Source organism: Cygnus olor, chromosome 9, assembly GCF_009769625.2.
Source record: "Cygnus olor isolate bCygOlo1 chromosome 9, bCygOlo1.pri.v2, whole genome shotgun sequence".
NCBI lineage: Eukaryota > Metazoa > Chordata > Aves > Anseriformes > Anatidae > Cygnus > Cygnus olor.
Genome location: NC_049177.1, coordinates 16621992 through 16648251, shown reverse-complemented (window position 1 = coordinate 16648251; position 26260 = coordinate 16621992). Strand labels below are relative to the sequence as shown.

Sequence of the window (26260 nt, the reverse complement as noted above, 5' to 3'; positions counted from 1 at the left end):
AGGTGTTATTTGAATAATTTGCCTTGCAAATCTGCAGGCACCGGCTCCAATCATGCAGCGGGGGCGTCCAGCGCCGTGCGTGCGCCGAGGCAGGGCCACAAGCAAGGCTCTTCAAAGCAGCACCCAGCGTGGCAGCTGCCAGCCCTACACTGCCACGACCCTCGTGGGATGTGGTGGCACCCCCTGATCGCAGCGATCGCTGGCCTCCGGCCCCGCCACGAGCACCCCATCACCTGGCCAGGTGACAAGTGGGGCTGGATGCAGGCTGAGAATCAAGGCAGTAAATCTGATAAGCTATCAGCCAGTAGCACGATTAGCCGGATAATTAAGGACAAGGGGCAAGATTCTGAGCTGATTTGCCACTGGTGTAAATACAGAGTAAGTGACCTGGCTGCTCCCGGCACCAGGCAGAGCTGCGGCACTGCAGCCTGTGCATTAACTGCACCACAGTTCCCTTTTTTTTTTTTTTAAAAGTAAAAATCAACCCCAGCATCTCAACAATGATCCCTGTGATTAGAAGTGCTGGAGAAGGAAACAGATGGAGAGGTTTTGGCACAGGTCAGGTCAGCAGGGGAATAGGACACTCGAGCAAGCCGCAGGTGGGGAAGGATTCAGCACAGGCACCTGGCAGGCTCCGTGGATGCTCCCCACATGCCTGGCCAAGCCACCCTCAGCTCCAAACCCCTGGAGGAGCGAGGAGAGGTTAGTTGGAAGGTCAGGAGCCAGGCGAGATGGCTGGGCTGAGCTTGGGGTGTGCTTAAGCAGACAGACAGAGCCCCAACACCTCCCACAGCCCCACCGCAGCCTCCTCCAGCTCCTCCACCAAGAGTTAAGCTGCCCCCAGGAGCTGCTCCCCCAGGGCAGGGAGGCACTGGCACACAGCCCCGTACAGCTGGGCACCCACCTGAAGGCATTGCAAGAAGTATCCTGCAATATTTTCCCCCTCCCCAATTTTCAGAGCAATTTCCAGACCTCTGAAATCCCGCTGCCTTTCCTGCCCTGAAAGTGGACGTCACAGCCCCAACCACAGCCCCCACCACACTTAACGCCCCTCTATCCTCTCTCATACTCTTCCCAGCCCAACTCAAAACCAAAGAAACAAAGGACAGAAAGAAGGAGAAGTAAAGAAATAAAAAAGTAAAACAAATGAAAACTAAAACAAAAAGCAGCAGTTGGGAGGCAGCCTTGTTAGGACAACTCAGCAAAATAAAATTCCGGTTTATTGTTGGACAACATTGTTTCACACATACATCAAACAGGCCAAAAAAAGAAAAAAAATAAAAATAAACAGCAACTTCATAGACAGAAAAAAAAAAGAAAAACCTTTTTATCTTTGGCCTTGCCACCTCATACAAACCACGATCTATGGTACAGCTAAAGTACATACACAAAAAAAGTTACTGGAATGCTCAGAATAAGATTGTAATTTTTTTTTTTTGCATTTTTGTCTTTTTTTTTTTTTTTTTTTACAAGGTTTTGTTTTATTCTCCTTTGAGATAATGGTTTGGGCCTGGTCACACCACAAGTAAAGTCAGAGTTAGGTAACAAGAGATATACACTTCAAAGCCCCCCTTTTGGTCAATCCGAGATCACTTAAAAATGGCGGACCTCCTAACAATATGTACAAAAATATAAAATGTAAATAAAAAATACAAACAAATTCTCCTTTAAAGTACTTTTAAGAAAGAAAGCAGGGCCTTGAAGTTTTGGTGCTTGGGGGGAAGGGGGTCTGTGGGGGGTCAGGGGGGTGGGAAGGGAAGGGGGGTTTTCTCTCCCCGCTAACGGGCGAATCGTTTCGGTATGCTCGGTGAGTGGCAGCGCCGCGCCGGGGGGCCGGGGACGGGGGTTCACTCTACTTGGTGAGGATGACCACGGCGGATAGGGGAGGAAGGGCTGTGGGGGGTGGTGGTTGCGTCGGACGGGCTGGGGAGGAAGGAGGGGGGGGGGGTCCCAAGGGTGAAGAGGACGCGCTGGCCTTTTTTGTTGGTTTGTTTTCCTCCTTATTTAAAAAAAAATAATAATAATTTGCTGCCTAGTCATCTTCGTCGGTTTTCTGCTTCTTGGGATCGACGTCGTCGTCCTGAGGGGAAAGGGAAGCCGTTAGGGGAGGGGACAACACCCGGGTGGGCAGAGTGATTCTGGGTCCCTCTGCTGATGCAGGGACAAGGCAGAACAACAGAAGCGTTCCCCGCAGCAGGTAACTTCTCGCAGCTGGCTCGGGGGCCAGAGCCCCCCTGCCCAGTCCCACACCACAGCGCTGGGGCCCCAAACCCAGGACGAGCAGGGCTCCACACCACCATAGCAAGCACCTGGCTAACGAGGCCAGCGTATAAATGGAACTGGGCCGCATCCCCCAGGGGCACACAGCAGGAAGCACTCGGGCAGGATCCGGATCCCGGAACCCAGCCTGGGTGTCTCCGACCCCGCTGATGCTGCCCCAAAACCCGCTCGGGACACAGGGGGCTCGGAGGGGCTGCTCTGCCTACCTCGTCGTCCTCAGCTGCCCGTTTGCCTGTGGCTCCCTCAGCTTCGTCGTCTTCATCGCCGTCCTCCTCCTCACCTGCACGGGAGAGACGGGGAGGAACGTGAGCCCCTCCCGTGGTTCCAGCACCACGCAACCTTCCTCGGGCTTTAATCCTGGCTCGGCCCAGCACCCCCTCTCCTCAGCTGCCTTCCCAGGGCAGGGGGCACCCAAGGGGATGGGGTGTTTGAGGGCAACCCCCAGCTGAGCCGACCCAGCAGCAGAGGGAAAATTGGGATTTGCTGCGTGAGGCCAGGCTCACGCCGTGCTTGCACCACAGGCAACAGGAGCATAAAAGAAAATCCACACCTTCCGAGATCACAGCACGTGAAAGAAATAAAAAGGAAACCTCCTTCTAGTGGCTGCTCCGCCTAACCGCTCCAGATTACTTCTGCTTCCCTTTGCAGCTATTAGTCCATCTTTAATGAGTTAAGAGAGCCAGAACGTATTAGTTCTGAGTCAGAACACTTTCTAATTATCAGAACAGGAAACAAACGCTACCAACTTATCTTGCGGCTCAGGAGGAGGATGAGCCGAGAGCTCTGGGCTTTGACCCACTTTGAGCTCAAGTAGGCCAGTGGATCAGAACGAGAATCTATCGTATCTGGCCAGTTTTGGGGAGTTAAGGGCAAGAACAGAGGCCCCCCGAGGAAGAAAAAAAAGTCACTCGGCTGCCTCAGAGAGCCTTGCGTAACGTGAGACCCTACTAAAACTTCCAGCGTTAAGGCCAGTAAAGCTGGCTTTAAACCGCCACACGAGCCACACGCAGACAGGCAGAGGGGGATTAAGGTCAGCCCATCCTCCTTTCCCCTCTCCTGGCATATGCTCGGCCACGCCGTGCCCCACGCCGCGGGAAGGGCCCGGATTAGCTCGCAGCACCGGGCGGCTCAGCACCCCGCCGGCCATCACGTGCACCGGGCCGGCGAGCCCGTCAGGTGACGGCACCAAGCTGATTGGGAGCATTTTTAGTTCTTTGAGCTGCTTTAGGCAAAGCAAATTATGAGATGGGACGGGGAGAAGGGTGAGGAAAAAGAAAATACCCTCGAGCTCCCCTCTGCTGGCCGACTCGGGGATGGAGTTTGCCCACAAGTGGTAGGGAAAAGCTGATGCAAGCGGCGCTCGCTGCCTCTGGATTTGCGGTTTTTGGGCTTGGATCACCCAGGGACAGATCCTGCACAGGATCCCAGCGAGGTACAGGCTCCCAGCACCGCCAGGGGAAGGTGCCAAGCTGTGCCTGCGCTCTGCCAGCTGGGAAGCGCAGGGCTGGCACTGCGGGACCGCGGCTCCCCGGGCTCCTCGCAGCAGTATCCAGGCAACACTTCCACCCCGCACACATGCGCGTGAGGCACACGCATCCCCCCTCCCTGCCTGGGGAGGGGAAGACTTCCCTTCTTCCATCCAGAAGGGGAGTTGCAGGTAGATGGGATCGGGACCACACTGATCTGTCCTCGGGGGTAAAGGCCCTGGGGATAAACAGGGCCACCATTCCCAGCTCCTCTGGCAAAAAACTGTCCCCAAAGGGCACAGAGGACAGCAAGAAGCCAGGAGCAGAGCACCGCCCTGCCGGAGGCAGGTTTCCCTGCTTACATTCTGCCCAAATAGGCGCTGGTCTGATGTTCACTTGATTTCCAACCCCATCTGCCCTGGCCCTCTCCCGCAAAACTACCCGCCAGGTTAGTAGGTCAGCACTTAACCGAAAATTCACAGGGGATTAACCTAGTAACAGCTCATCAAGGGCCTCAAGTTCATTCCAGTGTAGCAAGAACGGTTTCCTTCCAGCCTTAGTGGGGGATAAAAATAAACAAACGTTCATCCAAGCGGATCTTAGGGAGGGCGGGGGAAAAAATAAGTGGGGAGTGTGAGAAGTGGTTCGGGAAGTCACTGCTGGATTGCTGCTCACGGCCACCAAAACCCCAAATCAGGGGGAGGGCAGGGAAACCCAGGACAGCGGACCGGGAAGGTTCAAAGCTTCACTGGAGGAGGGGGAAGTTTGAGCTGCAGGTTCCTCGGCTGCTTGCACGCAGCACCCAGGCTGCGCATGAGGGGACGGCATCAGCCCCTCAGCGCAGCGGGACGGTGAGCCGTCCTCCGTGGCCGAGGCGCAGGCACGCCGGGCTGGCTGCATCCCGCCCCGCTCGTGTTTGTGGCAGCCGTGGCGATCCCAAGAGTCAAGGGCAGGTTTTACTACTCGCACGGAGCAGCTAATGCGCTTATTCAGCGCGGCGGCACGGTGCCGTCTGGCCAGAGGAGGGAGGAAGGAATCTGCCCTCAACCTGCTGGAAGGGATTCAAGGCTGACTTCACTCCCCGGCGCTGGCGGCTCAGGCGAGCGGGGAAGGGACTGCACCAGGCTGCCGAGAGCCGCCCCGCGGCCGCCGCGAGGGGGAGATGGTGCCCGCGGCTCCCGCTGCTCCCCGGGGGTCTGGCAGCCAGGATGCAGCCGTGGGACGGGGGCAGGGGGAACAAGGAAAGTTACCATCACCCTCTTCCTCCTCGTCCTCTTCCTCGCCACCTTCCTCTTCCTCTTCGTCTACTTCGTTGTCAGCCTCCTGCTCTCCGTTTTCCTCGTTCTCCTTGGCAAGACAAAACATCACTTAAAAAAAAAATGCACTGGGGAAGGGAGAAGGGGGAAGAGATGTTCAGCAGAAGCGCACGTCCCCACCTTTCCTTCCTAAAGCACCAGCCCGCTGGAGCCCCAGGCGTGCGTCTCGCTTCCTGCCTGCCTCCACACAACGCAGACAGCCCGGGCATGAAGGATCAGGTCTATAGTAACTCGGGGCTGCGGCTCGGAGGCCAAGACAAAGACTGCAGAGGCTCTTGTGACACATTAAAATGCAGCCGAGTGAATTCCCCCAAGCACGTTAAAAATAGAAACCCAACCGGTTTGCTTGTACACAACATGTTCCCCCATTCAACTGGTTGGGACACTGAATACACTTTTTTTTTGCCCCCCGCCCCCTTCTCTAGTGCCTAGAAAGAAGGTCGCACTGGATACAGCCCAGCATGGCTTTTGGGGAAAGGACCGAGACATCCGAGCCCAGACCTTGCTTTCTGCACACACAGCAACTGATACAGGCCCAGGAGCTTCTGTTCAGCCTGAAACCCCTCGATGGCTCCGCACAGCACAGCGGTGCCGTTTCTAGGGGATCCCTCTCAAGCAGGGCTGGGGACAAGCTTGCAGCAAAAGCAAGAAGGGGAAGGGAAATGAAGAAGCCGTTGGAGCAAGGGCTGCCTCTCCCTGCAGACCCAGCCATACTCACAGCATTGCCGTTGGCCGGTGCATCTCTGCCATTTTCTGTTTCTTCAACAACTTCCTTCTTCTCTTTTAGATCCTGGAAGGAGCAGAAAAGCAGAAGAGTCACCCAGATTCCAGACGCCTGGGTCAGAGAAGGTGCAGATCAGGTGAGGGAAAAAAGAAAAAAAAACATAGTCCGAGAGCGCACGGGAGCTCGCTCCTCTTCGCACCGGTTCGCCCTGGGATTTGGTTGCCACATTCTGGCTCCTCCTGGGGAAGGCGAGAGCGTGGGGGCGAATTTCGATCCGAGCTCGCCTTGCCAGAGCGCAGCTATCTCAAGGAGAGGCTGCTCTGTTTCACCTCCGAGCTCCCGAGCACACGGAGCCGGCCGCCTGCATATGCTCAGCAGCAGCGGCGCTGGCTGATTGCCCATCTTAGCACGGTCCACGCAAGCTCCTGCAATGCCACGGCGAGCCGTCAGCCCCGTCCAACGCACGGGCTCCACTGCCCCAGGGCTGCAGACGTCCACGGCTCTGCTCGGTACTTTCACAGCAGGAACAAATCCCAGAGACTCATTAGCAGAGACTGCGGTCTCTGCCCTGCCTGGGGAAAATCATACGGCGCGCACTGCACGCCTGGTCTTCCTCGTAGCAGCAGAGAGGAGACTCCGGGATCCATCTCACAGCATTACGCGTAACAGGATGGGGTGGGGGAAGCAGCCTATTTTTATATCGCTCCGGAGCCGGGCCTGGCTACTTTTGGTTCAAGCCTCCACCACGAGCAGAGCGAGAGCTTGTGTGTTTTGGTTTTTTTTTTTTTTTTTTTTTGCTATTGATCACTGTCAAAATGTCATGCCAAGTCGCTCGGCAAACAGGCTGAGAGGATCCAACTTCATGTTCCCGCATAAAGAACACTCGGATTTAACACTGGCATCTCTGCTTGCATCCTCCTCCCCTTCTGTTCCTCCATCAGCTGGAGCAAGATCCTTCAGCACAAGCGCTACCCCAGCCAAGGAAAGCAGAGAGGCCCTTCCCCAGGGCCAGAACAGCCACACGGCCGGCTTCAGCAGCGACCACGAGGTGTTTCAAGTTGCTGGCAGCTCCCTGCTTCGCTGCAGCAGCGGCGGCAAGCGGCCTCGCCCCCTCCCGCCTGCCCTTTGCGGCCGCCTTGCTCGCTGCGGGCACTTTCACTCCTGCTGAGCCGCTGTCACTTCCTCGTGGGAACACACCACCCGGTACGAGCCGCGAACGCGGCCGCTGCTCTGTTTTGGGAGGGCTCAAACCACCGAGGGTAAGCGGCGCAGGGGTTTTAGACCACTGGGTTGTTTGCCCGGGCACGGGGACAGACCGGAGGGGCACGCAGGGACGCTGCTGGCGGAGGTGCCAGCGCTGCCCTGCCCCAGCACCGCGTGCCAGGGCCAGGCATTGCTCCTGAAGCCAGCTCCGGGGTTACCACACCTGTTGATCGAACCTCGCCCCATCGAATCAGCGTCCTACGAGGCTGGGGCACAACACAAACAGGCTCCTTCTCGCTTCTATCACACACACGAATCCCTGGCCAGCTCCTCCACACTGCCCAGCTCCATCACTTCTTACACCGCCACCGACCTCTGCTCCCCTACCGCCCAGAGGCCGATCACAGCCACTTAACCTCTCACGCCCCACCACGCCGCTGCGTTCTGCAGCTGTTACCTCGCATCGGGCACTCCAGCACGAGAGCGACCAAACATTTCCAAAGTTAAACACTGAGCGCATCGAGCAGTCAGAGTTTCCACGTCTCGCTGTGACCGATGAATCTCTTGAAAAGGAGCCGCTTACGAACAGTAAGCGGTGCTGGTCAAGGAACACCTCATTCCTGGGCACTCCAGCCGGACGCATCTCCAGCCCTGACCTTTACTGGGCCTCCAAAGACGTTCCCAGCTTAATGCCCACCGGGACGCTACGGCACGGAGCCCACAACGCCTCCCTTTCCCCCGGATAAGGGGGGGGGGGGAAACAAACACACACGTGCCCAGCACCCCCTGCACAACCAGAGCCCGCGCACCGGGAGTTCTTCTTCAGCTAATTGCCGGCGCCTCTAATTAAAGGCGCGCCCAGCCTGTTTGTCCGCGGCGCGGCGCCACCCGCGGCCCCCAAACTCCCGCCAGCAGGGGGCCCCGCGCGCGCGCCGCCACGCGCCCTCCCGCCTTTCAAAAGCGCGCGCCACTCTCCGCGCCCTCTCATTGGCCGGCCGCCAGCGCGCCGGGCCCCGGCTGCACCCCCCACATACACACACACACCCCGCGCGCGCTCCCCCCCCCGCCCCCACTTCCCCCACCTTCCCGAGGCACGCCGGGAGTTGTAGTCCCCCAGCGGACTCCGGCTCCCAGGGGGCACCGCGCGGCGCTCGGGGCCGCACGTGGTGGGCGCCCCGCGGCACGGCGGCGGCGGCAGCGGCCGGGGGCGGCGCTCGGCGCGGAGCCGCCGCCCGGGCAGGGCGGGGACCCCCCCCCCCCCCCCACGGCCCTCCCCCGCCTCCCCTTTTCCCTTCCCCTCCCCGCCTCCCGGGACGGAGCCGTCGTTGCTGTTCCCCGCCGGCCCGGTGCCCCGCCGCCAGCCCCGGTAACCGGACCGGGTCACCTTGCTGCCGAGCCACGGTTTTTAAACAACATATCCCACCCCCCCGACGCTGAGCCCCTTCCTCCGGTAAAGGGCAGGGGAAGGTTAACGGAGAGCTTGGCCCCGGTTCTGTCCCCTCCGGGAGGGGGGGGGGGACGAACCCGCCTGGGCGCCCCCTCGGTGCGAGCGGCACCGGTCCCGGAGCGGGGGCGGCGGGCGGAGCGGGAAACAGAAGTGAAATCGAAATCCGACAAAACCCGGTGCTCGGTGGCTGGTTTTTTTTTTTTTTTTTTTTTTTTTTTTTAACTTTACCCCCCCCCCCCCCTTCCGTTACGGTTTTTTTTCCCCCTCTCGCTCACCTCCAGCCACGCTTTAACAACCCCCCCCCCCCCCCCCCGGTGCCCGGTAAGCGGCCGGGTCGCGGTGGTCCCCCGGGGCACGGCCGCCCCCGGTCCCCGTTTCCCACCCCCCTCCTCCAAGCCCGGCTTCCCCCGCAACTTTCCCGTCGGGGAGCTCAGCCCGCCCGGCTCCCCGCGGCCCCCGGGGGACGGGCGCTCCGCCGCGGCTGCCAGACAAAGGCGGCCGCCGGGAGCCGCACCGGAGCCTCCCGGGAGAGCCGCTCCCCGCCGAGCCAGCCCCGCTGCCAGGAGCCGGGCCGGAGCTTCCCCCCCCCAAAAAAAAAAACCAGTCTCCCCCTCCATACCGAGAGGGCCCCCGACGGGACGGCTCCGCCAGCGCCTCCCGAACCAGCTCTGCGGTTCCAAAACCTTCCTTTACGGGGGGAGGGGGGCTCCGCACCCCAAACCCTAAACCCCCCCCCCAATGTATTCCAGCACCAACTCCACAACACCCCCCCTCCTCCTCGGGAGAGGGCACCTCCACGGCACCAAACCCCCCCCCCAACCCCCCCCCCTCGGGACCCCCCCCCCAACAGAGCAGCTCTCAAGTTTGACGGCGCTGTCAGCCGCCAGCCCCCCGCCGGGGCCGGCTACCGGGACCGGTTCCTCCCCCCCACCACCACCTCCCCCCTTCGGTACCCCCCCCCCCTTCCTCCTCCATCACCCAGCGAGTCCCGGAGCTCCCCCCCGGCGGCGGGCTGGGGCCGGGGCCGGGCAGGCAGGAGCGGGGCCGGGAGCCCCGGGGCGGCGGGGCGAGCACGTTTCCCGCACGCCGGAGACAAAGAAACGGGCGCGGGGAGCTCCGCACGGCGGCTCCGCCACGGAACCGAGCGGCGGCGGAGGGGTGGGGGGGGTGGGGGGAGTCGGAGGGGGGGGGGGGGGGGGGGGGGGGACCACCGGGTAAACTTCAAAGCGTTGAAAGAACGGAAAGAAGGAGCGAATTTAAAAAAAAAAAAAATTGTAAAATTAAAAAAAAAAAAGCGAAATGAGCAAAAAGCAAAATTGCCAAAAAAAAAAAAATAATAAAATTTTTAAAATATGATAATAAGGGGCGGGAATGAAACGGGCGGGGGGAGGCGCGGGCTCACCTTGGCGGAGATCTCGGCGCTGGTGTCCACGGCCGTGTCGGACATGGCGGGGGCGTGCGGGGCGCGGGGCTGTGGCGGCGCGGGCGGCGGCGGCGGCGCGGGCAGAACAATGCCAAGATGGCTTTGCGCGAGCCAGTGGGGACTCACGCGGCGCCGCCGGCCCTTTTATAGAGCCGGGGGCGGCGCGCGCGCTGCCCCGCGCCGCTCCCATTGGCCGCCCGCGCCGCCGCCGCCGCCGCCCATTGGCCGCGGCGCAAACAATGGGCACGGCCGCTTAAAGAGGCAGCCGCCGCCGCGCGGTGTCACTGCGGCGATGAGTTCGCGCCCGGCCTCAGCGTGGGCGAGGCGCGGCGTGGCCACGCCCCACCGCCTCCCCCTCCGCTCGGCGCTGGCCACGCCCCCTCCGCTCGCGCTCTGCCCCCGCCCCCGCCGCCCTCCTCGTCCCCGCCCCGGACCCCGCCGTGTGAGGCGGCGGCGGCGGCGGCGGCGGCGGCGGGCGGGGAGCGGCGGGCGGCCCCCGTTGCGCGTGTGTGCGCGGTTGTGCGTGGTTCTGTGTGGCTGTGTCCCCCCTCTCCTCCTCCTCAGCCCCTGCGGAGGGGCGGGAGGCGTGCTCGGAAGGGCGGAAAGAGAAGGAGAGTTAAAAATAATAATAATAAAGAGCAGCAATGCGGGGCAAACGGCGCTGCCCCCCCCCCCCCCCCCCAAAACTCGGTCCTTCGCCCCCTCAGCCCGCCTAGGGGGGTGCCCCGGGGGTCGCTGCCCCCACCCCCCGTTTGGGCTGGGAGCTGCCCTCGGGTCCTCTCTCGGGAAAGTTTGCCCCATCGCCGCCACCGCCGAGCGGGGGTGGGGATGGGGGGGTGAGGGGGGGAGCAGGGGCGGGGAGCCGCGCAGAAATGCGGGATTCCCAGCGATTTGCTTATTTTCCAGTTAAAAACAGGAGGAAAAACACCACACGGCCCGCCTCACAGCCCCTCTGTCACCCCCGCCTCGCACACGCACAGCGTTTGCGGGCTCAAGGCTGGGCACGCAGCGGGTGCTTTCCCGCATTGCCCCCTCCGCTGCCCGCCGGTACACCGGCTGCGGGACCCCCTCCCCTGCCCGCACCCGGCACCGGGGACCGGGTCTGCCCCCCTGCCCCGGGCTCCCGCTTATTAACGGGGCACCGGCGCGCTGAGTGAGGGCGCTCTGCCACACTCAAGATGGCGCCGGGAGCCCTTCGCGGGGCAACCGCACGGCTCCGCAGCTCTCCGAGAGCCGCTCCGCGGCCACCGACAGCCCCGCGGGCACGGCGGAGCAGCAGCTAAGTGGTCCCCGGTGTGAGGGGCGCGGAGGAAAGGGTAAGAGGGTGAGGGAAGCGCCCCCAGACGGAGGAGCGCCTTTGCCACACTCAACATGGCCGCCAGGCCGGGGCACAAGTCGGCAGAACTCGTCCTCGGAGGGCGGGATATAGGGCCCGCGCGATGCGGATTGGCCGGCATCGCCGAGCGAACGCTGTGCTGACGCTTTGCGGCCTCTTATTGGCTGGGGCGCCTGCCTGTCTAAATCGGAGTAGGTTTGAAAACCCGGAGGGGGGCTCGCGGCGGGATTTCGGAGCGGAGCTGGGAATGGCTGGCAGGGGGCGCGGGGCGCGACCCCCGGGGGAGGAGGGGGGCTGTGCCTCCCCCGGCTCTTTCCCCAGCCCAAGGGGAGCTGTGGAGAAGCCCCAGGACTGCCCTCACGCTGCGTGGAGGCAGGCATGGAGGCTCGCAGCCTCACAGCCTCTCCCACCTCGTCCCCTCACACGTGCCCCGTAGCTGGGCGTTGAGGCCAAAGGGCCTCAAGTGGCCCAGGTGTTCCCCCCCCGCACGCGATGCAGTCGTACACACGGGCTGCGTGGTGCCCATTAACACCATGGAGGACTTCCCTCCTCGGCCTCGGCGTCCTTCACCTCACGGGATTGAGGCAGCCTCAGCGGGGTCAAGGCTTCAAGGACCTCGAGGCTTCGGCCTCCAACCCTCGGAGCCTCGGGCCAGGGCTTCCCTCGCTGCGTAGGAGAGGGGCCAGGGCCTTCTCCACGTGCCCGGGCAAAGGACGGGGCCGCACGCACGCCCTGGGATGTCTGCTCGCTGCTGGAGGCAGCAGCGCCCTCTGCCACGGCCGAGGCGGAGGCTGGAGGCCGCTGGGTCTCTGCGTCCGAAAGAGGAAAGGAAATAATAAAAAAAAAAAAAAAAAAAAAAAAAGCCTGGCCCTAAATAAAGCACTTCTGCTCTAACTTGGCTTTAACGTGTGCCTTCTCTGCGAACAAGGGATGTTCCTCTGGGCTCTATTCCCACGTTTCGAAAACACTTGGAATAGAGAGGAAGAGTTAAAAAAAGCGATGTGGGATGTTTGGGGAAGAAAACTAGGAATCCTCGAGGGACGGTCACGCCAGGATCCCACAGAAGGCAGGGGGTGGTGGGGAGAGAACCGAGCCCGGAGTGAAAGCAAAACTACGCAGGAAAGTGGCGTGGAGCCGCGGCCGTAGCGGGACAGCCCGGCTGGTGCATGCGAGGCGGAGAGAAGCAGCCAGCGCTTGGCGTTTTATGCCTCAGCAGTCCAAAAAGAAACAAGGGAAAAAAGAAAAAAAAAAAAAAAAAAGAACTGTTGCCTGTAAAAGGCAGCTGCTGCCGCTTCACCTCTCCTCCGCCCCTCCCTGCCGCCAGCCTGGGGAGCGGCTCCACAGGCTGCGGCGAGAGGAGGAGGAGGAGGAGGAAAAGGAGCAGGCTGAAGGGGACTTTGCAAAAGTGCCCCGGCAGCGGGACAGAAGTTTCCAGGGCTGAGCTCTGCCCGGGATCTTGGCCCTGCTCCGTCGTCGTCTGCGGGAGGCGATGGCTCTGGCGGGCAAGCGGAGGTGCCGGAGGAGGCGGTCGGAGTTTTCCCTCCTCGCCGGCCGTTTCCCTAGCTCAGCAAGTAGCTGTCTCTCTAATCCCCGGCAAAGATCCTGCTGCTGGGGCGATTATTTCATCGCGGCAAGCTGCTCCTTCGGAGGAAATTCTCATTACGCTCTTCGGAGAGGCAGGGGAGGGGCGACTGTCACTCAGCCGCTCTGGAAAAAACAGAGGGATGAGCCTGCAGCATCGCCGGGCTCCGGCACGAGACGCGGTGGTGTTTCTAGGTCAGGCTGGCGATGCGGGACGTGAAGCCAGCGGAGATGACATCCTGGCTGTGTCACCTTCTGTGCCCTGAAGGGCGAGGGGGCAGGCGGCCCCGTGTCCCATGGGTACCAGAAGCATCTTTGTGAGATGTGGGGGCCACGGCTGAGACCTTGCCGCAGGAGGCAGAGGCCGTGCTTGGGGAGCGCCGGCCACCACGGCCTGGACGGGGCCGACCTCCTCCGTGCGTCCCTGCGAGCCGCACAGGGACGGGAGCAGCTCTCTGCGGTGCCTTTAATTAGGAGCTGGAGACACAGCCTTCGCCTTTCCCCAGAGGATTGCAAAAGGCCCAGGCGGGCCCCACACTTGAGCTCACGGCCATCCCTGCTCCTACACGCGCTCTGCCCCGGCGTTACAAAACAGGGCTCTGACTCACTGGCGTTTCCCGGCCCCGCGCTAACCGACCCGGGGGATGTTTGCAGGGCTCCCTCGGCGGGACGTGGGACGTTCGGCTGCCCTGCAGGGACGTGGCTTGGTCCCACAAACGTCCCTGTCAGGCTTCTGAGCACGAGCATCCGCAGGGAGTGGAGGATGTGGGACAGGGACCGTGCCCTGACCCCAGCAGGCAATGACGCCACGGTCCCTTGATGTCCAAGATGCTCCGTGGCTTCTCCATGGCTGCAGGGAGCCACCAGCTTGGGGCCGTGGCACGGTAACACCCTTTCTGTGTCCCACAGCTGCCAGGGCCAGGTTGACGGTATCAAAACCCCCTGGTGCTACTGCTTCTGCTCCGGCCCATGGGTAGGGTGGTGACATGACTTGGGGGACAACGATGGACACCGTGGTGGTGGCACTGTGCCACCAGAGCCAGTGCTCAGAGCCCTGTCCTTCCCTGCCCAGCTGCCTACCGGCCGGGTTTAAAGGCGGCAAAGCTGATTATTGCCTTTCTCTCCAGGGAAGGGTGAGCAGGGCATGGGGGCAGCCTGTCCTGGAGGCAGGGGAATGAGACGGGTGGGCTTGGTAAAGCTGAGAAGCAGTTGTTTCCCTTTCTTTTTTTTTTTTTTAATTATTTTTCTGTCCACCCCGTCCATTTGAAGGTCAATTTTGACTTCAAGCCCAAGTGTGCAACACCACGGATCAGGCTCAGGGCCCATCACACCGGGATTACACACCCACACCCCGCCTGGCTCCCAGTGCCAGAGGTGGAGTTTCGCTCCTCAGGGCTCCTGCCCTGGTGCTAAAAGTGCTGCACAGAAGAGATTTAAAAGAAAAGAAAGGGAGGGAGGAGGCAAGGCCGGATTCTCCCTCCCTGCCTCTCCCAGTGCTTTGCAAACACGAGGTCTTTGCAATTTGCTTAGCAGGAGGGAAAACATCCTTGCGCTCACCCAGGGCTGGACATGCAGCAGGGCAGGGACCGCACCCCGGCACACAGCACACTGTCCTCTGTCCCCATTCCTCCTGCTGTCCCCAGTGGGGTGTCCCCATGGGCCATGGGGTGCTGGGGGACGTCGTCCAGCGGGAACGGCCACGTGGCGAACCACCGCTCGCTCCTCTCGTCCCTCCTCGCCACGTCTGCACACCTGGGAGGAGGCGCGCGCACGCACGCACACACACACACTCTCACCAAACCAACCCCGAATCTGGATTGTTATCTGAGAGAATTAATTACTGGCTCATGAATATTCAGATTAGAAACTCAGCTGAACCTGGCGGCGGTTTGGCGCTCGGGGCGGCCCTGGGAAGAAGAATTCCTCCGGAGAGATATAAATCACCGCTCCCCCTCCGTCGCTTTCCCAGCAGAGCGCTCCCTCCTCGGAAAGGCAGAACCTCGATTTCCTTTTTTTCCTCTCCCCCTTCTTCATTTTCAATCCACGCGGGGCCCCCGTAATTACAATGGGCTGCTTTAGGGCTTGTGTTATTTATTGGGTAAGAGGGACACACCTACCCGGCTCCAGCCTGCCCGCCTGTCGCGGCTTGCTGTTCCTGCCCGCCCCGCCGCGCCGTGCCCGCCTGGTTTAGCTCGAGAGGCGCGGGCAGAGCGAGAGCGGGCCCGAGGGGGTCCAGCGGGGCCCTTGGCCGACGGGCTAAAGTCTCGCCGTGGCGTTGTAGCAGGGCTGGGAGCCGCGCTGCTGATACTGCAAAGCACGAACGTGTTCCTGTGCTGCGGTGGCGGATGGTCGATGCCACCAACGCTCGCACCTCGTTTTGTTCCGGTCGTGAAATTTTTGTTCCCACTTTACAGGTGGGGAAGGCGAGGCGCGGAGCGGGGAGGCAATTTGCTATCCGAGGAAATCGGAAGAAAAGCCCTCGACCCCATGCTCCAGCTCCCAGGACCGTCCCCACGTGCTGCCGTGCTGCTTCCCGGCGGTGCAGCCCCGGCACCGCGTCCCCCTGCCCGGCCCCGCTGCCATCCGCGAGGGCTTGTGCGCCGGGAGGAGGTGAGCGTGCAGGGCTGAAGACCACATGGCTGGAGGGAATTAAATAATTGATGGCCCAGAAGTCTCCAGCAGCTACGGAGCCTCCAGGGGCTGCATTCGGGAGGCAAAGCAGAGCCCCTCCACAAGAGCATGGGGCCACCAGAAAGCAGCAAGCTCCGGGCCAACAAAGTGACAGCTCTCCTGCCACGGCGGCCTCCTGCCATGGGGAGCAGCTTGAAAATTTACAGGCTAGCAACAAACCAGAAAAATGCCCTTTTATCAGTGGGCATCCCGAGCATCAGCCCCACAGCAGGAGGAGGTTTTCCTGGCCGAAGCTGCGACGCGGAGCTGCTGCGGGATTTGTCGGGCTGTGGGGTGAGGCATCTCCCTGCGCTAGACGTATTTGTTTGTCAATGCTGAATCTGCCAATAAAAGTGGTCCATGACCAAACTGAATATGTAATTTAATTTATGCAAACCAGGAGGCGGTTGGCATTTCATCCAATGGAAAATGTTTGCAGGCCTCTCTTTCTTTTTAACTGATTTTTCATGAAAAGTTTTTTTTTTTTTTCCTTTCCCTTGGGATTTATTCACATCTTTTTTTTTTTTTTTTCTTTCAGGTGATGCCGTTATGATCTGTGTTAATAACAATTTTCATTTACCAGCTCAGGAGTCTAATGAGCAAGCTATTTGATTAACCATTTGGACAAGTATTAAAAAAAAAAAAAAAAAAAAGAAAAGAAGAAGAAGAGGAGAGGAGCAGAATCCATTCCCAATACTCTAAAGTAGCCCCCCCCACCAACTTCAGTGATTTACAGAAGAGTAGTTTCTTCTCTTTTTTTTCTTTTTTTTCCCAGCATACTAGATGAAACAGTTGAAAGTGTTTGAAGCCGGCAAGAAACGCATTTCTAGCTACTGATGTCACAAACATAGAAATTGGCAGATTTTTCACGCTGGGTCAACGTGTAGCGATAAGCACAATGCCGTACCTTCGGGAGCCGTGTTTGTTGGTAAACAGACGGGAAGCAGCCCAAAAGGTCCAGAGTCAATAATACACAGCAAAAGTGCGTCCGTGGGGTGGCTCTCGCAGCAATAAATCCCAGCTTCTGGTGGAGCCTGGGTCGTCCTGTGCGCGGTGCTGAGCCCGTTGTGGGCAAAACACACGATGTGGAGAGCCGCGAGGAATAATGTGGGGAGCATCCTTGTTCGGCGCTCTTAAACTGTCCATTGAGTCACTTCTGCTACTCCCATTTCAAGTGGCCAGAGGAATCCTTCCTATTTTCCATGCCAAATATAGCAGTTTTTCCAGAAATGCTGGAGCACACAAGCCAGGAAGTTTCCCTTCTCTGGATGAGTCACTGGAAGTTCAGGCAGGGATCGCACGATGGCTTCGAGCTGATCGAAACCTGCGCGGCTGCCAAGAGGAGCCTCAGCCTCGCCTGGCCTCGCTGCCTCCTTGCGGCTGGCTTCTGCAGCAGGGGTCAGCTTAGGGGACCGCTCGGGCTGAGAACAAATCCTGCCCTTTATTTTTTTGGTGTGCAGGGGGTTAATTTTCACCCCGATCTGGCTGTCTCATCTCATGGCCGTGTGGACTCAAGAGGGGGCTTTTCTGATCTGGGATTAGGATGCTCCTTACACCGCTGTGACCCAAGGCAGATCTAAGTGGGATATAAGGGGAAACACCACGCATGTGGGTCACGGATGGGTGTGTGGAACCTGTGTCATGCAGCTCCACTGGGGAGCCAACGGAGGATGTGTTTACAGCCCTACAAACCAGGGTGGGAACACAGGGAAGATCCCTGCCTAGGAGGCACTGTCTGGGCTACCATTTCTAATATCCAGGACAAGGATGTCATTTGGGACACCGGGACAAGGCTGGATCTCAGGCCTGTCCCCAGCTAAGCCAGGATGCTCAGGCACCCTATAACTTCAGCGGAGACACCGGTGATACGCAGGATCTCAGGGAGGGATATTTAAGCCGCCCCTTTCAGCAGCAGGCTGTTCTCTTCCCCCTTCCTCTCTCCTTTCCACCCTCCCAGGGACCGTGGGTGACAAAGGGCAACCGGGGTCAGTGAGCATTTTGCCAGGGGGTGTTGTTGCTGTGTTCCGAAGGAACCCGCACCCCTGGCAGGACATTTCTGGAGAACTACAAATGGGAAAAAGTTGAAAATCCTTGCTCTAAAAACACGTATTATTTTCTTCCTCCTCCCCAGTTTTTTTTTCCATTATGTCAGGTGCAGTGCTCACCTCTTTGAGGGATGCCTTGTTGGTGGGCACTTCACCTGCCTCCACTTCCCTCTGCCTCCTCCTTGCTCCCGCTGGCCCTAACCCAGGGAGGCACTTCCACAGCCCCTGCTCCATCTCCTGGGAACCAGGGCTGCCTTGGGGACAAGCAGATTTTCCCTGGGGGCTGTTGTCCCCTACCCTGGTGGCAGCACTGTCCCCAGACACAGCACGGATCTACTCTTCGTCTCCACACCATGAGCACACCCACAGCTGGGCTCCAGAAGAACAAATTGTCCTGGCATGCTAAAAAGGGGCGCAAAATGTCAAGCAGAGAGTGGGTGTGCAAGGGAGTGGGTGTGCAAGGGAGCAGGTGTGCCCACAGCCCTGCTGCTTGCAGTGGGGTGCCCCGGTCTTGTGCCCACCAAGCTTTGGGGTAACGAGCGCCCATCTCTGGCCTCAGTCCTGTGCCCCAGTGGTTCCTACAAGGTTTTTCTTCCACTCGCACGTTCCCCAGCTTGCTCGGCTGCGTAGCTCCCGCCGTGTCCGGCTCTTTGTGTTGTTTGCTGTTAAGTAAATCACTGGCAGCTCCCCAGAGCGCCGGGTAATGGCAGGATAATTCCCAGCAAGGCCCTGGTAATTCACTTGAAGGAAAGCAGAGCAGGGGAAAACAGCACTATTAGCCATTATCCCGGCCTCTCAAAGGCCTCCTCGCCGGCCGGCAGAACCGTGGCGTGGCGCGGCCGGCGTGCCTGCTGCCGCTCCCGAGGCCACGGGAGGGCTGCAAGCAAGCAGCAGGAGGGGCCAGGGTTCAGCCTCCTCCTGCCAGCCTGGACAAGAGGCTGAAATGCAGGAGAACACCTCTGCACGGGTCAGTGCCCGCATGCTCACACGCGTGCTTGTGCCCACGCACATGGGTGTGCATGCACAAAGGTGTGCTCACACATGTACACGTAGATGTAAGGCTTTCAGATGCTCCTCGTGTTGGCTTCAGAGCAAACTCCCGGCTCCGTTTGGAGCAATAAAGCCTCCCAGGCCAGACTAGCAGTAAAAGTAGTAAACAGTGAGGGGAAAACGGCTCTCAGACAATAGCCAGGCTGTTTCTGCAACGGCGGTCGCTGTCGTCTGACGAAGACTCTCTCCCTGCTCGCTCTGCTCGCATGCACATTTGGTGCTGATTAACGGCACGGGGGCCGCGCTGCCCCCCGAGGCACGCACACCCGCACCACGTGCTGCTGGAGTGCTGAGCCTGGCTGAGAGCCCTGCTTTGGTGTCACTGTGCTTCATGGAGATGATCCTAGCAGATGATCCCTTGCTTTGGGTGCCCTCAATGCTTTGAGTGCCCTCAATGCTTTGGGTGCCCTCAGTGCTTTGTGTCAAAGCAGCAGCTAGTGCCACCCCCACACACACCTGTCTCACACCCTGGAGAACCCAAAGATAAGGAGAGCTTGACCTTGCCTCAGTAAAGACATGAAAGTCCATTCTTTTGGAAACCAAGGGCCAAAGACTTAAAGATCACTTCCACAACAGCCTGGAGGGCAAAGCATTCACCCTCAGCAGGCCTCCAGCCCCGAGATGCTGGCATGGAAAGCGCAGGACAGGTTTGACGTACTCCACATGAGTCGCCGGAGATAAATGTGGCAACGCCGCTGTCTCCTCAGGGCAAAACTCCTCGTGTCCAGGTTACCGCATCACTGTGGGGCAGCCAGAAATGGTGGTGAGAAAGGGGGGAGATGGCAGAGATGTGGCCATGTCCAGAGGGACAAGGCGAGGCCTGCCAGCTGGAGCAAAGCCTTCCTGAGGGATGCTTCCAGGTGAAGCACGACACGTGGGTTTTTTTGCGAGAAAATGATCCTGGCACAGCTACCACGAGGCTGCCAGCGGAGCGGACTTCTCTTGAGCATGGTGATCTGAGACCTCAGACCAGGGGCTCGGATTTAGAGAAAGAACGAGTTCACCAAGTTGAGATCCCCAGGGAAGGCCCTACTCTGATAACCCGCTCAGTCTTTTGGGTTTGTGGCAGTTCCAGGCATGTGCCGAAGATCTATATATCGGATCGGTCCCAGGCATCTGATGGCGCTGGGCTGGGTTAGCCACGCTTTGGCTCTCTGACTGCCTCACACTGCATATTAAGGGATTCCCTTGAAGGCAGAGAGGAGGACAGGCTGGATGAGCTCTGTCCCCGATGTCAGGAGCCACTCACTCAGGCCCGAGTCGGGGTGAAGCAGACGGAGGTGCAGCCCAGCCGGGGGGATCAGGAGGGAATGATCGGTCACCCCTCCACGTGGCTGTTCTCCCACCTCAGCCCAATGGGTTTTGCCCACTTGCTCCTACACCAGATGCCAAATCTGGGTTTTGTCAGCGACGCCTCTCCCGGAAAGGAATCGAGTCTCGATCGGGAGATAAAACGGCAGAGTTTTATCCCGTAGCTGCTTGGTTCTGATGGTTAAATGTGCTCCTCGTGGAGGAAGTGTGATCGTTCCTGTGTGGGTTTATCTGGCTTTGGAATTTAGCCATTGGTTTGTTGTCTATGTTAAAACATTTAGCATTGAAATGGAAGCAATTAGGCTCCAGAGAGACCTAGTTAAGGGTTTTGTCAGTTAGTATAGGGAAAAGAGTCTAGGACCTTAGATTAAGGTGTATGATTTTGTTAATGGAGTGGTAAAACAATAAATCTCTCAATGTGTAAAAGGCGCTAGATTAAAATGGGTGTAGATGGAGCAATAAGGATATTTTAGCATCAGCTATCTTCATAAAACATTACCAAAGTCCGGCCGCGTTAACACCGACTACTTTAAGATAATTCTGAGATCAAACACAGATAACGATCCGTTACGTGGCCCTAATGCCTCGGCAAAGGCGGAACTGATATGAGGGCAATGAGCAGAGGCAGGTAGGCAGGTATCCCAAGCATGTGCTGCGGGATGCCTGCCTGGGGTACGCTGAGACGAATACGTACGTTGAGATAGCTGTAGGGGATCAAAGGGCGTGTCTGAGGGTTTTGTTTCCCAGGGTGAGGTCTCCGACACCTGTGATGCATCTTCCTTCTGCCAAGCCAGAGAGATTGGGAACACGATGAGAAGCAGCTGGAGGTTTTACTCTGTTAGAACGCGTCCTTCGAGGCAGCAGCAGGCTGCAGAGTTTGTACCTGGTTGGTTTCTCCCCTGTAAATGTTCAGTGTTACCTACAACAACTGAAATTAGCTTTCCTGCAGCCTTAGGAAAACACTCATACACCTCTCTTAATTTCTTTTTCATTTAGATAACCAGACGAGGCATGTGTGCTCTTGTTCTCTCCCATGACCTGGCTTCCTTGCGGTGGTCCTTTTCTACATCTTCTCTCATGTTTTCATTAAAACAAAACAAAACAAAGCAAAGCAAAACAAAACAAAACACAGGAACACAGGCAGGACTTCTGCATCAGCCAGGTCATAGCCAGAGGAGATGTCATCTTGCATCACTTGCTCCCTATTTAAATATGCAAAAATTGCACGCTCTGAACTTTCCATCCTCCCACTTGGCATGAGAAGTCCACAACCTGCTCCTTGCTCCTTGCATTTGACTTGCTAAGACGTTTGGTTTGAAGGGGTTGAGTTCATCGGAGGAGCAAACCACTGGGCAGGACCATGAGGCCCTTATCTCATTGCCCATCTTCCTGCCATGCACCGGCGTTATCAGCGGTGAGAAGGCTTCAGAGCATCTCCCTTCCAGGGGAAGCCTGTGGGAAAGACTCCTGTTTGTCAGCAGAGACCAGCTACTTCTAAGGCCCATCTGCAGCTGGCTCCTGTAGGAAATATTTCATTGTGGGCTACAACAGATTTTTCTCTAGCAGAGCCCTCAGTTGAAAAGTTTGCAGGAACGATGTTGTGGTCGTGCAGTGACTTCACTAGCAAAACCCAGGATTGTTTTCCTGTATCAAGCCTTGTTGCTACAAAAAGAGGGCAAATCATTATTTATTTTCTTGCCTGTTAGTTCAGTGTCGGTTGAAGCTCAGTTTCTCTTCCACTATTTTGCATGATGCCAGGTTAACAGGTCTGAATTATCCAGTGATCTCATTTGCCTTGTTTAGAAATTCTGGCAAAACATTAGCATTTCTCTGATCTTCTTGCAAATAAAGATCAGTAACGCGGGACACCTCTGCCAGCTCTCGAAGGACTCTTCTGGGCTTGCGAGTTTACTTTTGAGTGTGCTCTAATATCTTTCCAAGATTCCAGTGGTCTGGATGGTATCTCATCTGATATGAGCATATCCCCCTCCTGCTTTCCAAATGGAATTAGTTACTGAGCACAACAACTTCTACATATCTTTGTTCATTTTATCATCTCCATGGTGTTAGGTGGAGACTGCATCGATGCTTCCATACCTTTGGTTCCCCATCTCCCTGCAAGTCCCTCCTGTTGTCCTTGCCCCTGCCTGATGTGGATTTTTTCCTTGCTTTTTTTTAGCTTCCCTAATCAATTTCCTAAGTTTCCATTTGTATTGACTGATTTTTTAGTGTCCTCCCTCCCCTCCAGTTGTGACGTGCGGCTCTTTGGTTTCCAGTTTGCCACTGAATTGGAATGGGCTCGTAGCCAAACCCGTTTCCTCTCCATTTGCACTGTGACCTGCCAGCTATCAAAAACTCTTTCTAAAGAGCTCGCAATATTTTCTCACATTTTTATAAATTATTCCTCCCAATCACTTTCCCTCCTACTTTCTCCCAGCCTTGGAAAATTAACCCTATGAATCACCACACATACGGGGCGCACAAGTGAGCCAGAAGTGTCCTTTTTCTTGCCCAGAACAAATGGGATCGGGCCATGCTGACTAGTCCTTAGGCAGCCACAAACTTCCAGTCCAGCAACTAATTCACTATCTGACATAACGAGGCCCAGGCTCACGTTATTTTGTGTGCTGCATGGTTCTTTTCATGTCACATTTTACTTCAAGTTGTGGCAACTTTCGATCTTTGTTCGTTTCACCCGTGGATGTGCAAGACCTTCAGGATGGTCTTCTTCCAAGTGAAACTCCTGAGAACAACTGGGTTTTATCCCCATCCCCCTGAGGGCAGGACAATGCTTAAGGAATAAGCCGTTCCTGCTCCCTGCTTCAGTTCCTGGTACAGACCCGCAGGCAGGACGGCTCTCGAGCGCTGCCGTTAGCGCCTCGGTCCATGTGCGTCCCAGATCCTGCACTCGTGGTTATCGATGGGTCTGAGCCCAGGAAGCATCCCCTCTGTAAAGCACTCCCTCCCACGCAGCTCTCACGCACGCTGTCCTCCCCAAACAGGCCACAGCTCCCCTTGCATGGACCACGCCGGTGGCTTTTTCTCCCTACCGATGACACCAGGTCGGTCCTCAGCAGGGAGGGCTTCCCGTGCCCCCGCCTCGGTGAGCACACGTCTAACCCTGGCGTACACGGACCAAATATTTTCCAGGCATGTCCTTTGCCACATGGGCTCATTTTGTTCCTAATGCGCTGTGTTTGAACTGCTTTCATCTCCTCGGCGGCTTTGCCTTGCTTTGTCAGCCCATCCCTTCTCCAGACTGCCACCAGCCCGTCCCAAAGCTGCGGCGGTCGGCGGCAGTCTGCGTGTAGCCGTACAGCCCAGGGTGTCCCCTGACAAAACCAGCACAGCAGCTCTCTTCTGACACCTTCTTCCTTTTCTTTTAGGGCTGGAGGGGTCTCTACAAACACCCCTTGGACTTTCTTCATGGGGTGCACACCATGCTGGTGTGTGCTACCAGTGAAGACATTCCAGATGGCTTCAAAATCCCTCCCAGCCTCACTGCTACATCTCCCGTCCTTACCTCCAGGAGAAAGCACAGCATGCTTTATAGATCCCAGGCTATTTACATATCCCCCGTTTTACTTCTCCCCTCTCAGCCCCAGACTTTGATTCTCCTTCCCCAGCCTACAATTCATCTCCTCCAAACGCCCATGGCATCACTTCTAAGTCTGGCCTCCTGGTTTGGAGCATCCCCCGCTTCTCCTGTGCTTTCTAGGGGGGTCCCCAAAGCCACAACCTCTCCGAGGTGTCTCAGCAATGAACCAGACCCCATGGGCGCCCACAGCTCCGGGTCTGTGTGGTCTTTTACAGCCACCTGGCTGGGCTGTGGGGCAAGAGAATGGTTGGAAGAGGTCATTTCCAGCACAAATCCCTTGCCCTGGGCTGGCAAAGGTGTGTGGGGAGCTGCCAGCCCTACAGCCAGGAGGCCAAGGTGATGCGCTTTTGCCTGGGACTGGAAGGGGGGAAGAGCAGAGGGAAAGGAAAAGCAGGAGAGGCTGGCAGCCCCAGGGCTGCCGAGGAGGTGGTCAGCTTGGCCTTCTGTGGGCTCCTTCCTCCTTGGGGTGAAGCAGCCATGGGGGTGTCTTTCACCCATCTCTGTCCCCCTGTGCTTTGGCAAAGTTTCCAGCCTGGGAAACTTTTCCACCGACAGTCCCGCAAGGAAAACGTCAACAAATCTTTTCTGTTAGAAAATCGGAGCTTCTGCCCCAAACCCCCTTTGCGGAAGCCCTGCAGGGACTGACAGGCAGCCACCTCCGGGACAGGGGACAGCAACCGCTCCTTGTCACCCAGAAATACTGATGCCCTCTGGCAGCAGCCAGCTCTCAGCTGCAGCTGAGGCTGCCTGGTGCCTGGGGCTGCACAAAATCTGGTCCTGCTCCCAGCTGGGAGGGGGTCAGGATGCCAGAGCTGCTTCCTCGCTGTGATTCCAGCCCTTGGCTTCCCGTCCTGCCTCTGCGAGGCGGCTCTGTCACCCAGGGCTGTCCCCAGGGACCCTTCCTATTCCCTGGGCAGCAAGGGAGGGTGGCTCACACCGGGCTGTGGCATCAGGGGAGAGATCAAGCTGCTCTTAATCAGTTCAGAGCTCGGGCCATCGGGATCAGGCCTGGCTCTGAGGGCACTGTGCACGTTTCTCAGTCATTTGCTTTGGTTCCCTCCTGAGCTCTCCCTTCCCCTCGCCAGCGGGGGCTGACCCCAGGTAGCAGCTACCATGGGCAGCCTGAGGGTAACCACATCGGGACACTGAAACCTCTCGCTGCAGCCTGGAGTTAATTCTTAATCTGGCAATGAGCTTTGGGGATTTCCCAGCGTCAACACACTCTGCAATCACAGGAGCATCCCAATTACAGCACCGGTCCTCCCTCCGCACGAACACGAGCTTTTGTCCCTGGGGTGGAAGGAGGAGGTTTGCATCCAGATCCTATGACACCAGCTTCCCCTAAAACCACCTCCTCTGTATCCCGGCTTCCTACAGAAGTTTAGCTGCAGGCATTTGTTTTTTTTTTTTTTATGGTCTATTTCTTGGTCCTTTGCTCATGCAAGGAAAATGAGCAACCTAGAAGCCAGGTAGGACAGGTGTTCCTGGGTGGGAGGAACTGGGCTCTTGTAGGAGCAAAAAATGCCTCGAAAATCACATTAGCTTTAAATGCAGAAGGAGGCTTGGCAGCACACAGTGCGGTGTGAAATCCAGGTGGTGTGAGGGCAGAGGAGCAGTAGAGCAGGGCACCCACAGGTTCATTTCCCCCAGTGCCCCAAGTGCAGTGGAAACCAAACCCGGATGCTCCCCAGATGCTCGGGGAGGAGCAGGAACCACACCTGGGACTGCCCAGGTGCTCCAGGCAGCCCGGGCATACCGGAGCCTTTGTACAAGTCTTCCTTGGATTTTTCTGCCATAACTTTGCCCACTCGCTTCTCAGCCCCGTGCAGACCTCCGGGCACCCAGGAGGATCCCCACGGCCGCCCCTTTCACCCTCCCCGCCTCCCGTTTCCACCTCCCGTCTCCTCTCGCTTTGCTGCCGGCGGCAGCAGGACCAGCCTCCCCTCCTCACCCACCCGGTGCCTTTCGGGGTGCCAGAACCTTCTAGCATCTCCCCTCGGCCTCCCCGTGCCCTCTGCAGGACTCGGTGCCCTTCCCCACCCGGAGCATCCCCTCCGCCTTCCCCCCGCACCAAGGGGCACCGGCGCCGGAGCCGCGCCGCAAGCGTGGAGCGGGGCGCCCTCTGCCGCGGGGAATAGGGCACGGGGAGGGCCCGGGAGCCGTGGGGACGTGGTAGGGGGACATCCCCCTCTGCCTCGGGGGGGTCTCACCCCCCTCGGCCCCCTCTCCCCGCTCTTCTCCTCCGTTTCCAGCCGGGGATGCTGGAGGAGCCCCCGCCGGCGCCTGCCTCCCCTTGGGGCTCCTCCGTGCCACCCAGCGGGGCCTGGCCCCCAGGGGAAGGAGGAGAAGCGTGGTTGCGCTCCCCGTTTTTTCCTCAAAGGGTTTCTTTTTTTCATGCTCTCAGAGAGAGGTGCTTGGCGGCGGGCGCGGCGTGCCCAGGCTGGTGAGCTTGGCTGCTGCGGATGCTGCCGAGCGCTTTCGTCTCGTGCGGCCGCCTCGCGCCCCGCTCCCGGCGGGGGGAACCGTGGAGGTTCCCCGTGGAGGGGACTGTGTGCCCTCCCGAAGCCCCACGTCGCTTCGTCCCCGCTGGTCTGGCAGGCTGGCCCCAGCAGGGCCAGCAGCAGTAGTCTGGGGCATCGCAGCATCCAGCTGGCTCCTCTCCTCCACTGCCAGCGGGTCCTGCGTTTCCCCTGCGTGTCCCCTGCGTGTCCCCAGTCCCTTTTTGAAGCCGAACGTGGCCGTGGGTTCGCACTCAGGCCCCGAGCTGCAAACTCAGAGAAACGTCCCCTCCGGCTGCCCCCGCGCCCCCC

At 58.6% G+C, this 26260-nt stretch overlaps 1 protein-coding gene across 2 annotated transcripts; it reads right to left on the bottom strand.

Moving 5' to 3' along the window:
* Positions 1-1202: 1202 nt before the first annotated feature.
* On the bottom strand, positions 1203-10148 carry PTMA (prothymosin alpha). Of its 2 annotated transcripts, none has more exons than XM_040567848.1 (5): positions 9839-10148; positions 5781-5852; positions 4997-5090; positions 2487-2560; positions 1203-2080 (listed from the first exon to the last, which is right to left on the bottom strand). In XM_040567848.1, the coding sequence occupies exons 1-5, from the start codon at positions 9881-9883 to the stop codon at positions 2033-2035; spliced, it is 333 nt and encodes a 110-aa protein (XP_040423782.1). In that variant the 5' UTR covers positions 9884-10148; the 3' UTR covers positions 1203-2032. The 2 variants fall into 2 exon arrangements, with proteins under 2 accessions (XP_040423782.1, XP_040423783.1); XM_040567849.1 differs by having other exon boundaries at positions 5003-5090.
* Positions 10149-26260: the final 16112 nt, after the last annotated feature.